General features: G+C 36.9%; 1 protein-coding gene and 1 pseudogene across 25 annotated transcripts in view; both read right to left on the bottom strand.

Annotated features, from left to right (window-relative positions):
• Positions 1–516: 516 nt before the first annotated feature.
• Positions 517–15222, bottom strand: part of NRXN1 (neurexin 1) — a 1199463-nt gene continuing 1184757 nt past the window's right edge. For 24 of the 25 annotated variants that reach the window (XM_081593719.1, XM_081593720.1, XM_081593708.1 and 21 more), the window contains one exon: positions 517–1179. In XM_081593719.1, the coding sequence (XP_081449845.1) occupies positions 872–1179 (308 nt within the window). In that variant the 3' untranslated portion in view covers positions 517–871. The remainder of the gene's footprint in view (positions 1180–15222) is intronic. The other variant, XM_081593726.1, reaches the window with a different exon arrangement.
• LOC145504064 (U6 spliceosomal RNA) lies at positions 2775–2871 on the bottom strand (annotated as a pseudogene).

The following is a 15222-nucleotide window of genomic DNA, read 5'->3' as shown; positions in this document are numbered from 1 at the left end:
CTGAAGAGCAGAGATATAGTTTGCATTTTCTATACAACAGGCTATAAAACATCACTTATCACAGTCCAGAAAGCACACAGAGATGGATTTTATATAAACATATGTAATAACATATTAAGCGTGCATGAAAATTTCCCAATGATTGCATCTATACCTTCTTGTTTATTTGTTGTTGTTGTTGTTTCTGTTTTGAAATTTTAGTGTGAAAGTGTGCCTTATCTTTCACATTGTTGAAAATAAGGCCTCCATACTTTCTTTTTTTCCTTCACAACCAGAAAGGGGCTTTTTGAATGTGTTCCTACACAAGTCTTCAAAAAAGTCAGCACTTTTTTTCAAGTGCAAGTTCATTTCAGCCACTGTTCCAGTTGTGCCAGGCGGTGAACTCGGAAAAGGTTTGCAGGTGGAGTCACTCAAAATGACAGTCTTCTCTGGCCATCAGACTAACTGATTTCTCAGGAAAGCGCTAGCACTTTGGCTAAATCTGGGATCATAGGTAGCTTCTTTTTCTGTGTTATGTTTTGTGTTGTTTTTGTGTTGTGCCTCCCGATGTTGTAATACTCCTTTGCTTTATGAATGCATGTGGTCATCACTGTCTTTTAGGAATGTTCCAGCAACATAAAGACAGGCAGAGTAAATTAAACACTGTGGATGTTAAGGAATTTATTGGCCCCTGTTTTTTTTTTTTCTTTTTTGGAGAAACAAGAGCATGAGATACTTGTTTTTATTTTTTAAAAACAGTCTTCCCTTCCTGATTGCATTCCCTGTCTTCTTTTGTATGTGCTTCATAAAAAGGAAAGTAAATAAGTTTATATTATGTCTCGGATAAAATGAAGACTATTTCTATACAAGGGTCCTTTTTCAGATCTTGGGCTCAGACGTAATACTCTTTATCCTTGTTCTTCTTGTTTTTGTTGGCGCTTTTCGCACTGCTGGGTTGTTTCTCCTTTACAACAGCCCCATTGGACTGTGCTGAGTTACTGATGTAGTTTCGACTCTCGTCTACGTGGTACGAGCCTTCATCCCGGTTTCTGTACTTGTACATGGCATAGAGGAGGATGAGGATGCACAGGGCAGCAGCGGCCACGATCCCCACGACCATGCCCGTGGTGCTGCTGGACTCCCGAATCACTTCTGCTGAGCCTGGGTACGGCTCTCTCCCGCCTGCCCGTGTTGGGTTGGCTGTAGGACAGAGGGTAAGAAAAAAACACCGAGTGATTATCGAGTTTCCTGAATGTCAGAGAGTCACATTTACCATCTATTTTCATGCCTAATGGATACTGCCCGTGCCTACCACTCTCGAAAAAGGATACTGAAGCGAGTAAGTGTAGTGATGCCTACATCTGGTGGTCACTAAAAACTAGGGACTATGAATCATACTACTGAGAGAGCGATCTGTTACCATCTTTTCTTTTTCACAGATCACTTTTGTTGTAAGGGTGTTGTAAGTGTAGCTCCAAATTAGCTCCATGTAGTTCTAAAGGGCCATATTGATGAGTTAGGTGAAAAGCAATAAAATCAACATGGAAAATAAAAGTATAGCATCATAACGACTCTATAATATTAGAGAATATTCATTTTAAGACTCAAACTGATGTTGATACCGACCACTTATGGCTAACTCTTGACTGAAACAGGATAGCTAAATTTAGGATTGCTTCAGAAATCACATTGCCTCCTATTACAATGAATACAATATTGAACAATGAGATAAAACAGGCATTTTGAAGAGTCAAATTGCTTGCTTTTCAAAGTGTTATTATAGTCACAATTTTTAGAAATTAATTTTATCTATTATACTCTATATACTATACTCTAACTATGGAGTATAGTTGCTTTAAAATGTGTTAGTTTCTACGGCACAGCAAAGTGAATCAGTTTTATATGTACATATATCTCCTCTTTTTTGGATTTCCTTCCCATTTAGGTCACCATAGAGCACTGAGTAGAGCTTCCTGTGTTATACGGTAGGTTCTTATATTTTATATGTAATATCAATAGTATATATATGTCAATCCCAATCTTCCGAGTCATCCCACTTCCTCCTCTCCCCCTTGGTATCCATACATTTGTTCTCTATGTCTGGGTCTCTATTTCTGCTTTGCAAATTTCATCATTTATGCCATTTTACTATATTCCTCATATACACATTAATATACAATACTTGTTTTTCTCTGACTTACTTCACTCTGTATGGCAGTTGCTAGGTTCATCCATGTCTCTACAAATGATTCAGTTTTGTTCCTTTTTATGGCTGAGTAATATTCCACTGCATACATGTACCACATCTTCCCTATCCGCTCCCCTGCTGATGAATATTTAGGTTCTTCCATGTCCTGGCTATTGTAAATAGCTGTGAACACTGGGGCACACACGTCTTTTTCAATTATGGTTTTCTCTGCCTAAATGCCCAGTAGTGGGATTGCTGGGTCGTATAGTAGTTCTATTTTTACTTTCTTAAAGAACCTCCATACTGTTCTCCATAGTGGCTGTATCAATTTACATTCTCACCAACAATGCAAGAAGATTCTCTTTTCTCCCCTCTCCAGAATGTATTGTTTGTAGATTTTTTGATGATGGCCATTCTGACAGGTGTGAAGTGATACCTGATTGCAGTTTTGATTTGCATTTCTCTAATAATTAGTGATGTGGAGTATCATTTCATGTGTTTGTTGGCCATCTGTATGTCTTCTTTGGAGAAATATCTATTTAGGTCTTCTGCCCAAATTTTTATGGGGTTGTTTATTTTTTGGAGATTGAGCTGTATGAGATGTTGTAAAAATCTGGAAGTCTTCATGAATTTGTGTCATCCCTGGGGTCCTACTAATCTCTGTATCGTTCCAATTTTAGTATATGTGCTGCGGAAGTGAGCATTACTCACAAGTGTACAAACTAAAACAGAACTGATTTCCTTTACTGTTGAAGGTTTATCTGTTTACATAAATATATATGTATATTATTCATTTACTGGCAGTGGTTGAGTGATCACCAAGACCAAGTTTGATAGGAGAAAGTAAGAAAATATTTTTACATACTTTAAAGACTACCTAGAATGATTTTGACTCAAAATTCGGTACCTAGCAGATGATCACAAATAAAGGGCAGACTGCCTCACTTTTATTCAATTGATAAAACCCTCATTGTCTTTCCAAAGTATAAAGTTCTTTCTTGGGTATAAGAAGTGGATTGCAGGGGGCATTCATATTTTTCTCCAAGGCTTAGTCAGTCACTGAAATTAACCACAGAGAGGGAGAAAAAGTCCTGGGGTATAGCTTGCAGATTTGGAGGAGAGGGGAGTGGTTCTCTTCCTTTACCTTATAAACTTATTATTTAAAACACCTTAGAAGAAAAGGAACTGTAGAGAGGTAGTATTCTATCCCATCTCTGATCCCAGGTCACGTTTCCCTAAGGATTATGTTTTCTCTCTTTCTCTGAATCTCCATCTTTTCCCTTGTCTTACAGAAAAAAGATAAGTTTTCAGATGTAATGAATTAGAAATTCTATAATTTTCAAAATGATATTATTTGTAAATTATGCAGAATGAATTTACATAATCTCAAGATTGCATAAATATTGAATATATGTATGTGTGTATATGTGCAAGGTTTTGTGTGTGTATACACACACACACACACACACCAGAAATTATATCACGAAAACTAAAATGATACTCTTATTACACTATTATTAGTAATTTTTAAAATATTTCTACAAAAGTCCCTATTAGCTATTGGGGATCATTTATCTATCACTTAGCACCATACTGCATTGTAATTCCATTTTCAAACATCACCAAGATTTCATCTGCCAAATGTGGGTTTCTTGCCGTCACTTTCCTTTCCTTTCCCAGATAAAGCCTTACAGATATAGTCACTAACAAAGGAATAGCTCTCAAAGAGGCAATATGCTCTCGAGCAACAAAATGTAGCAGGTGAAACCTTTGTATGCTGAATGTATCCCCTGCTTGTTTTACAAAAGCGCATGTAATGTTGCCAAATTAAAATGCCTCGGAGTTGCTTCTGTGGCCAAGGCAGAAGGCGACGAAGACTATAATCCACAGCATTTGATTACAGGAAATTAATTTCCTCTCAAGAAGAACAGAACCTATTGCAGGAACTCTGTCACTACCTGACAAACCAAAGGCAGCACTTTCTGTTTCAAAGACCGTCATCTTTGCCAAAGTCTGCCAATTAGCTCAGCTGCTAACTTTCACTAAATGATGACTTTCTACTTGTTCATTTGGTGGAGCATTCTCTCACCATGGTGTCTCAAGAGCTGGAAAAGGGTTTCATTTAAACATTACCTAAATCATTTCCCCGACCTGATCAAATGCTTTCCTTTTAAACACATTTTCATAATTACCTCACTTTGTCTGTCAGAAATAAATGGGGAGAAGAGAGATAAAATCCTAATCATATAGTTCAGGATAGTCAGACTTGAGAGTTTTAATGGAATGCAGGGTTTACATTTTCTTTTCTTTCATGAAAAAGATATTTAATTTATTTATTCAGCTGTGCTGGGTCTTAGTTGCAGCAGACAGGATCTTTAGTTACTGCATGCAGGATTTTTTTTTTTAAGTTGGGGCCACAGAGAACTCTTAGTTGTGGCATGTGGGATCTAGTTCCTTGACCAGGGATCAAACCAGGGCCCTCTGCATTGGGAGTGTGGAGTCTTACCCATTGGACCAAGAGGGAAGTCTCTACATTTTCTAAACTAAGAATATATGTGTACTTTTTTTTTTCCATTTAGGAGTAGGTTATTGTAAATGGACTATCTTATCAGAGAATTTTAATCTGATTTTTATCTGCTCAAATATTTCTGATATGTTTTCACAACTGTTGAGGAGAGCACCAAAACCAAACTGATGGTAAAACTAGAATGAGATGACAAAGACCAAAGCAAAAGCCTCAAATGTTTCTGCTTTGCCACAGAGCTATTTGAGAAATGCCTCCCGATTAAGGAAAACACTTATCTCTTTTGGAACTCTGGCCAAAATGTTGCTTCTCATGCAGTCCTGAAACAGCTCTGTAACCCATACATAAACAAGAATTCTAAATATCATGAAAATAGCCTACCAACCCCCACCACAAACCCAGTGATGAAACATTTTATCCCCCTTTTTTCTTGACTCACATTGAAAATGAATAACCACCACAGGTATTATGGTAGGTCTATCTGGAATATGCAATTGCTTCCATATATAATTGATTATTTAACAATGTTTTCTGTTTGTGCTTCCAATATGAAAGCTAAGTGATAATTTTCTTAATTTTTATGCTAAGATCACTTAAGTACTTACATGCTTAAGAGTTAATGGGACATCTCTCCCAGATGTACAAAAAAGGCTAGAGAAATTTAAATATTTTTATTAATTATAAATGTGGTTTCTCTTATTGATGGTCATTAATGGTTTATTTTGATGATCACTGAAATATCTCTGAGGAATTTCCTATGAATTTAAATGTAGAGAATAGAATAAATGGCTAAAAAGGCTAGTGTTAGTTGCTCAGTCATGTTTGACCCTTTGTAGCTCATTAGGCTTCTCTACCCATGGAATTCTCCAGGTAAGAATACTGGAATAGGTTGCCATTCCCTTCTCTGGGGGATCTTCCAGACCCAGGGATTGAACTCAGGTCTCCCATATTGCAGGCAGACTCTTTACTGTCTGAGTTACCAGGGAAGCTTAAAAAGGCTAAACACCTTCTTATATAAATTGGTTAAAATTTTTTTATTAAAAAATAAAGTCATTTCTTCACTATTCATAACAATATGAAGAAAGAAATTTAATCAGAGACCTCCCTAAGCAATTGTATTTAATGACTATGGTATTTTGCATTCTCTTTATACTTCCTAGTAAACTGAATCGAGACATTATAAATAATTTTTTTAAAATCTACAATGTGTTTTTTTCTCAGTAGTGCTAAAAAACAAATAAATGAGCTAAATTTTACTTTCACTTGGTCTCCCTTTCTTTGTTGCAGCAGGTGATGAGAACACTTAAAAAACATGTAAAAGAGAATATGAGAGAGGTGCTAAAAGAATGGAATGGGTACAGATTAGCAACAAGTCCCCAAATAGTCAAAAGTTAACTGGTTTGTAGGTAAAGCTAAGCTAACTCAACCAACTCATGATATGGGGCTCAGAGGAACAAGGAGCCCAGATCAATGGAAAACTTCAGTAGGACTGATGATGGGCAGTGAGTAAGCCAAGGCATTTACATATTATTTGGTATAACTGGAAATGGACTTGTATTCAACTCCACTGGTGGCACACAGCTTGATTTGAGGATAGCTTGCTAGCAAAAAAAGAAGTAGAGAAGATGAAATATCCTATGTGTTTATTCCCATATATCCCATTTAATGATTCATAAAATAAAAAGCATCACAAATTACATATAGTTTATATAAACACTATAGTGATAAATTATTTTACTTAAAATTTGCCCATGTAATTGTATCTTAAGTTTTACTGAAGGATGACAATCATCACATACCCCCCAGGAAGCAGAATGGAAGTGCTAGGTCTGCTACATGTGGGGAAAGTGCACATGGACTCCTGAATGGCAAGAGGAAGACTTTTCACTTTTGCCAGTATTTTTGCCTAAGTGACTCAAAAGTACTGATTGTAGTGGCAAGGACACAAGGCTGTCACAAGGGTTATAACTTCTTTCATATAAGCCACTTCTCAGCCAAATGGCTATGGGACTATTTCTGGGACCTGTGTGCATAGATAGTGCTATCTTAAGGACAGATAAAAACTGATATTTAATTCTCTTTCTCTCTCAAATATTCAGCAAGATCTGATGGTCTCTAATTTTCCACATGGTCTGTTTTGACCCAGATTATCAAAAATCCTAAAAGCTAATTCTATGACTTTTATTATTTTTCACTGTCAAATCATTACTGTGGTTACTTAGAAAGACACTGTCTTTCAGGTGCTAGGACAGTTATTAACATATTTCCACATGATACCCCAAACAAATTTTAGGTTATATCAGATAATAATTCACTGTGAAAATGCATAATAAGTGCAAAAGACATATTCCAGGGCCTTGTGACATAAGAAGAATAATTGCATTTGTTGCTCTGCACAAAAAAATGAAAGTGAAACATTCAAAAATTTAACTTAGCCTTAACTTGATACATAGTTTTTTAAAACTATCACCATAGAAAAAGAAATGGTCCTTTTTATTTTGACACAGTTCTTGGCACTGTATCTGTGAAAGAATATTATTTCCCCAAATAGGAACTAATCTAGATCTAGTTAAGAAACACCATGGAACAAACAGGTTTAAGAGACACAATAGGCTGTAAAACAGAGAGGACCCTGTGGCAAATCTCATTTCTCACTAGCTCCTTTGGTTGTCTGTCACCTACTCCATGCTCCTGCCTGCCTTCTCTCTTGCTGACTTCCTCCTCTTCCCTAGCTCTTCTCTGCATCCCTCACTTAGCTCTTGATATCTTTCTAGATGGCCCCCAGAGAACACAGTGATCCCCCCACTGCGTAAATGAAGAAGGCCAGGCCAATGAGGTCAGCACTCTGCCTTTTGAAGCTGGTGCATTACTCAGCCATGTGTTCAATGAGGAACAAAACTTACTGCCAAGTTCCTGATTTTACATCACACTTTACAACTGTCCCACCTGTCAAAAAAAAGTCTCAGTGTAATTGTTTCATTAAAATACAGTGTTTGTGCTTTATATTGTGCTGCGTTACTTAAAAATTTAACTTCCTGAATTTGTTTACAGAATGAAATTCAATATTTTATCCAATGAAATAATGTTTTATTACAATTAAAAAGAACTTTGATTATAAAGATGGTAGGATGAGGAGCATGTTAGGCCATTCAGCCTTGCACCGGAGCCTGTCCTTACCAGTTTGCCAGCTTGTGTCTGGTCTGGTCTATAATCTTAGTCTATACACAGGGGGAGAATAAAGCCCTTATGTTGTCTCTGAAAGATGATTCACAACTGAAGTTCTAAAATAACTCTTCATTTTGAAAGGTAAATTTTCTAACATTAATGAGTTTTTCCAAGGAGGTTTCACTGTGCAGTGGAAAGAATCTGCGATCTTTCTAAGGTCAGAAACAGAGCAATTAAATTAATTTTGTTATTAAAAAAGAAAACTGCTTTTGATTTATGTTTTTACATAATGTTTTACAAGAGAAACAATGCTTAAAGTCCTAATTCCTGTTACATCAAATGAGGTGGGTAGTGGAACCTTGTATTTCACCAAGGCAATAACCATGTCATCAGATGCTCTTTTTATCACTCAAATTGTCAGTTTTATGAAAATATTTTGTATACTTGATGAGTGGTTTTTTCACTGTAATCTTATTGTATTCATGTTGTTTCCAAAGTTAGATTTTCAGAGTGAGATTGTGGTTCCCAGGCCATTTGTATTGCTAGTTTTATTTCTTCAATATTCAGTTCAGTTCAGTTCAGTTGCTCAGTCGTGTCTGACTCTTTGCAACCCCATGGACTGCAGCACGCCAGGCCTCCCTGTCCATCACCAACTCCTGGAGTTTATTCAAACTCATGTCCATTGAGTCGGTGATGCCATCCAACCATCTCATTCTCTGTCATCCCTTCTCCTCCTGCCTTCAATCTTTCCCAACATCAGGGTCTTTTCAAATGAGCCAGCTCTTAGCATCAGGTGGCCGAAGTATTGGAGTTTCAGCTACAACATCAGTCCTTCCAATGAACATTCAGGACTGATTTCCTTCAGGATGGACTGGTTGGATCTCCTTGCAGTTCAAGGGACTCTCAAGAGTCTTCTCCAACACCACACTTTAAAAGCATTAATTCTTTGGTGCTCAGCTTTCTTTATACTCCAACTCTCACATCCATACATGACTACTGGAAAAACCATAACCTTGACTAGATGGACCTTTGCTGACAAAGTAATGTCTCTGTTTTTTAATATGCTGTCTAGGTTGGTCATAATTTTCCTTCCAAGGAGTAAGTGTCTTTTAATTTCATGGCTGCAATCACCATCTGCAGTGATTCTGGAGCCCCCAAAATTAAAGTCTGCCACTGTTTCCCCATCTATTTGCCATGAAGTGGTGGGACTGGATGCCATGATCTTAGTTTTCTGAATGTTGAGTTTTAAGCCAACTTTTTCAATTTCTTCTTTCACTTTCATCAAGAGGCTCTTTAGTTCTTCTTCACTCTCTGCCATAAGGGTGGTGTAATCTGCATATCTGAGGTTATCGATAATTCTCCCAGCAATCTTGATTTCAGCTTGTGTTTCTTCCAGCCCAGCATTTCTCATGATGTACTCTGCATAGAAGTTAAATAAGCAGGGTGACAATATACAGCCTTGATGTACTCCTTTTCCTATTTGGAAGCAGTCTGTTGTTCCATGTCCAGTTCTAACTGTTGCTTCCTGACCTGCACACAGGTTTCTCAAGAAGCAGGTCTGGTGGTCTGGTATTCCTATCTCTTTCAGAATTTTCCACAGTTTATTGTGATCCACACAGTCAAAGGCTTTGGCATAGTCAATAAAGCAGAAATAGAAGGTTTTCTGGAACTCTCTTGCTTTTTTGATGATCCAGTGTATTTTGGCAATTTGATCTCTGGTTCCTCTGCCTTTTCTAAAACCAGCTTGAACATCTGGAAGTTCACGGTTCATGTGTTGCTGAAGCCTGGCTTGGAGAATTTTGAGCATTACTTTACTAGCGTGTGAGATGATTGCAATTGTGCGGTAGTTTGAGTATTCTTTGGCATTGCCTTCCTTTGGGATTGGAATGAAAGCTGACCTTTTCCAGTCCTGTGGCCACTGCTGAGTTTTCCAAATTTGCTGGCATATTGAGTGCAGCACTTTCACAGCATCATCTTTTAGGATTTGAAATAGCTCAACTGGAATTCCATCACCTCCACTAGCCTTGTTCGTAGTGATGCTTTCTAAGGCCCACTTGACTTCACATTCCAAGATGTCTGGCTCTAGGTGAGGGATCACACCATCGTGATTATCTGGGTCATGAAGATCTTTTTTGTACAGTTCTTCTGTATATTCTTGCCATGTCTTCTTAATATCTTCTGCTTCTGTTAGGTCCATACCATTTCTGTCCTTTATTGAGCCCATCTTTGCATGAAATGTTCCCTTGGTATCTCTAATTTTCTTGAAGAGATCTCTAGTCTTTCCTCTTCTATTGTTTTCCTCTATTTCTTTGCACAGATCACTGAGGAAGGCTTTCTCTTCTCTCCTTGCTATTCTTTGAAACTCTGCATTCAAATGGGTATATCTTTCCTCTTCTCCTTCGCTTTTGGCTTCTCTTCTTTTCACAGCTATTTGTAAGGCCTCCTCAGACAGCCATTTTGCTTTTTTACATTTCTTTTTATTGGGGATGGTCTTGCTCCCTGTCTCCTGTACAATGTCATGAACCTCCATCTATAGTTCATCAGGCACTCTATCAGATCTAGTCCCTTAAATCTATTTCTCACTTCCACTGTATAATCATTAGGGATTTGATTCAGGTCATACCTGAATAGTCTAGTGGTTTTTCCTACTGTCTTCAATTTAAGTCTTAATTTGGCAATAATGTGTTCATGATCCTAGCCACAGTCAGCTCCTGGTCTTGTTTTTACTGACTGTATAGAGCTTATAGACTATATTTCTTCAATATAGACTGTTAGTATATAGGTACATCATCAACTGAGACCTTGTCATATGAAGGATGAAGCAAAAGTTTCACTATATACTGATAATGAAATTTCAGCTTTTAAGCTTTCAGGAAAAAAGAATTATAAGAGATCATCAATATTAAGAAATAATAAAGAAAATACACCAATGATTTAAAAAAATGGAACTTGAGCTATATATTTCAGATCAGGAGGAGTAGATAAAGGATCATAAAACTCTATTATGCTCAATATATATCACTCTGGTACTCTAAATTATTAGATCTTCTGCCTTAAATAATCCTTCTCAAAAACTAATGGAAAGATGCATTTACTGAGCTGTTTCTTACTTAAGAGTCTTTCACCAGTCTTTACCAGAAATCAATCAATTTTAATTTTCTGTCTCCACCCCACTGAAGAAAAAGAGTTGCCTAAAATGATCTCATTAGACCACAGTTCTGCACTGCATCTTAATAGATGTGAAAGTTATTATAATTCTAGGCTAGCCTTGAAAATGGTTTCAGATTTATAAGGGAAGATTTGACTTTTCCAGTACCTAGTTTCATTAATACTGTGAAAAGAAAATTGGAATTGCAAGTTCCTGTGGTGTTTGTGAATTGAGATTAGCAGCTTTTCCCCATAACCAAAAAAAGAAAAATATTACTTTTTTTCATTCTTGTATTTCAATACAACACACGCCAAAAAAAAAAAAAAAAAAAAACCAAAACAGTGATCATGTAAAGACTCAGACAAATTCATGTTTAAATGCCACAGCTGCAGAAAGCAGGTAGGTAGCGATTTATAAGATATGCACTAATTTCAACTCATCCTGTGGTTTCTTGAGAGGTGGTGCTGGATATTTCAAATCCTTCCCAGTTTCATCTTCCCTGCCATCAGCTCCACCCATGCCCTGAACATTTTGATATCTACTACTGCAGGTCAGACTGCTTGAGGAAGGTCATGTCTAGTATATCTCAATCCCTACTCAATCAATTAGAGATTCAGAAAGAACTTGGAAATCAATAAAACTTTACCACCTGCCTGGCTGCTGGGACTAAAAGTTTCCTCAACTACTTTCAAAGCCACCAAAGCAAAGCATGTGTTTGAAGGGAAATCCACTGATGTGGGATTGAGATGATGACTATCTTCACCAGACATCTAGGCACTGCATGAGAAGCAATGTGAGCCACAGAAAAATGTGTTTTGTGCCTGGAGAATAGGAAGCACCTCCTAGGGCAGCTGTTACCTCAAACGGCACCACACAGAATAGAAAAAGCAATGGACAATCACATCATATGTGACTTTGGTGACCCTGAAAATAAACAGAGGAACACATTCTCCCTCATCTCTAGGGGAAGCCAGGGGATCATGGCTGTGTGTCCACAGCTTGATCATCTGCAAGCTTCATAGACTTTTTGCATGGTCTTTGTACCCATAAATTCTTACTAGAATCCTTGAAATTGTCATGGTATTTACTAAAGTACCACTGTTCTAACAGCTCTTCATGGTCTGCCTACAGCTACGTATTCAAATTTGTCTTCCCGTTCTCTCAAAGAAAGTAACAGTCATAATTTTATTGCTGTCTCCCAATCCCTATACACCAATAAAAGTTTTATCTTCATGCCTGGCTCATATGACCTTTCTTTTCTAGCTTGACTGAGCATTACTTATTTCTCAGACTTAGCTTACATGCTTCATCGTTTATGGTGTTCTCTCTATGAATATTCACTCCTGCTGTCAACCAGTTATATGATGAGCTATTCCCAAGGGAAGAGGTTTTTACCAAACACACTTGATGCCTTCCCTCATGAACCCTGAAATATAATGAGGGAAAGATTTACACAACAACAAAAAATCACACAATTAGGCTAAAAGCAATAACTGAAATGTGTGATGAAGGAAAATGACAAGTACCATGCAGGAGAAGAACAGAGGTTTCTGATTTAGACTGGGGAGTCAAGTAGACTTTCTGAGGCTGTAATATTTATGTAGAGACCTGGAAAATCAGTGGAGAGTAGTTCAGTAAAAAGTGGCCAGAAGAATCGTCTAATCATAAGGAAACATATATGGAATGACTTTGAAGAAGAAAGGAGTTTGCTTTTCAGGAACTAAACTAATGCCAGACTGGAGGCAGCATATTGATTTTTAGGGGAAAGTGAGAAGAAATTTGGAGGTGGACATGAAACTTCCATAGATCATAGTCCTTGGAATGAAGCCATGCATCAAAAGATCATCACACTTGACTGCATAAACAATAACAATTTTATGTGGAAAAAGGTGTCACTAATGAAGTGAAAATGCAGATCAGAAAGGAGAAATATCTGTAGTACATATGACAGACCAAGAGTTATATAAAGAGTTATATTTTATCTAAAATATAAAAACATGTATCAAGTGCTATGAACAAACGCAAAAACTCACTGGAAGAATGGACGAAAATAGAGACATGCAAGTGGAGAACAGAAGATCCAAATGGTTGATAAATGTAGGACAGGATGCCCAATTTCACTAGAAGGTAAGTCAAAATAAAATAAGGAGGTATTTTTTTCCCCCAAAAACTTGGAAGAATAAAGTGAATTAAGGTGATAATTTGGTTAGAACATCTGCTTGTGAAATAGACAATTGTGCTGGTGAGAATATGAATTTCTCAATTTTTAGAAAGTAATCTAACATCTATTAAAATTTAAAAAAGATTAAATTGCAGCTGGCTGATGGGTGGATGTGAGTTCATTATACAATTCTTTCTAATTTAGTTTATGTTTGAAATTTACAATAGTAATGGTAAAAAATACACAAATATTTTAATCAAGCAGCCTCAGTTTTGAGAATATAGTCTAAAGAATTACATACACAAGCATGCATATAAATACAGGATGTTTGCTGATCATGTTGTGAGGAAAAAAAGAAAAGGACAACTTAAAAGCTCATTAACAGGGCTATGATTGAGTAAATTATTCCAAAATTTATTGGACACCCATAATTATGGCACACCTATACCCTAGAATTTTAACAGAGTTAAAAATAGGAATTGGAGAAAATTCTGTTGACCTGAAAGATGTCCATAATACATTAGGAAAGGAGAAAATCAAATTGAATTCATAGAGTATGCTTCTAATTTTTATGTGACAAGAGAGAAAAACAACCCTCTATTTATATATGTTCATAGGAACTTGGTGAAGGTGTATGAAAGATTCATGCCAAGCTGTCATCATTGGTTAATGTATGGAGGTGGGACACAAGGGAAAAATAAAGTTAAATAGAAAAAAAATTAATTAAAAATTCCAAGAAATATGTATTAAGTAACAATTTACTAGGCACTATATAAGGCATTAACACCAAGGTATACAAAACAGCCTTGGGTTCCACCTTCTTAGAACTTTCAGTATATTCAAAATGAAACAGAAAATGTAAGAAAACAAGCAGAACAATTTTAAATTAAAAAAATAACACAAGAAGGCACAAATACTGGGTGCTAAGAAAGATAATAAAGAGGGTGGGGTCAGGACATCAGCAAAGGGTTGTCCCAATAGAAGTTATTTGGGATGAGCATTAATGGAGCAGGACCGAGGCCTCTCAGTTGAACCCTGGAAAGCCATCAAGTATTTCTCAAGAAGGAAGACATGAGATAGAATAGCGTGAAGTTAGAAAAAAAACATAAACCAAGAAGACACATGGGAGAATTTGCAGAAAACCCAACTCTATTCTTATCTTCTTTCAACCACATACAACATCATCCACTTTAGTATGGATCCTATATTATTGTGAAATCTTACACTTCTATTGCTTTGCTAATTCTCTTCCATACTAGACTGCTAGTCTTTTGACAGTTTCCTCTGATTCTGTTTCTCTTTCCCACCACCTTCCTCCCCTCCAAACACTGAATGAAGACTGAACACACAAGCTGCAAAACGTATGTTTTCTGACTTAATAGAGGAAGAGATTTTTCTAAGTTTATAAATTTTCAGGAGTGGACTGGGATGGATGTAATGATTAAGAAAATGTGAGAGATCTTTGATTTCAAAGCTTTGAGTAAAGGTAGTAAACTAGTAGGTAAAACATTGATGATGATATTGCATATTTCTTTATAAAATGCTTTTATCTCAATACTTTCCTAACACCCACCTCCTATAATATCTTCAGTAAAAGAAGTAATGATAGTGTTTATTTAATTAAACCAGAAAACACTTCTCTGCTTAAGTGAACTGGGATCATTGTGCAGGTATCATAGCTGTGTTTACTTTTCCTAAAGCTTAGATCATAAAGAATTTGCCTGCAATGTGGAAGACCTGGGTTTGACCCCTGGGTCAGGAAGATCCCCTCGAGAAGGGACTGGCAACCTTATCCAGTATTCTTGCCTGGAGAATCCGATGGACATAGGAGCCTGGTGGGCTGAAGTCCATGGGGTCACAGAGTGGACACGACTGAACAACTAAGATTTTCACTTTCTTTCAAGCCTCCATATATAGGTTGCTTAAATTCCAGTGACTAAGCGCCAAGTTATTTGAAGTCAACCAGGTTAGTAGTCTTCAGTTTGATTTGTTTGGGTGCCTAATATTTATATTACCCTTATCTGATATCCACAGCACTACAAATAGTTGAGAGCTAA

The sequence above is a fragment of the Giraffa tippelskirchi genome, chromosome 4 (genome assembly GCF_054371585.1).
Source record: "Giraffa tippelskirchi isolate mGirTip1 chromosome 4, T2T-mGirTip1v1.2.pri, whole genome shotgun sequence".
NCBI lineage: Eukaryota > Metazoa > Chordata > Mammalia > Artiodactyla > Giraffidae > Giraffa > Giraffa tippelskirchi.
The sequence above is the reverse complement of the archived record's forward strand: the minus strand, read 5'-3'. Positions and strand labels throughout refer to the sequence as shown.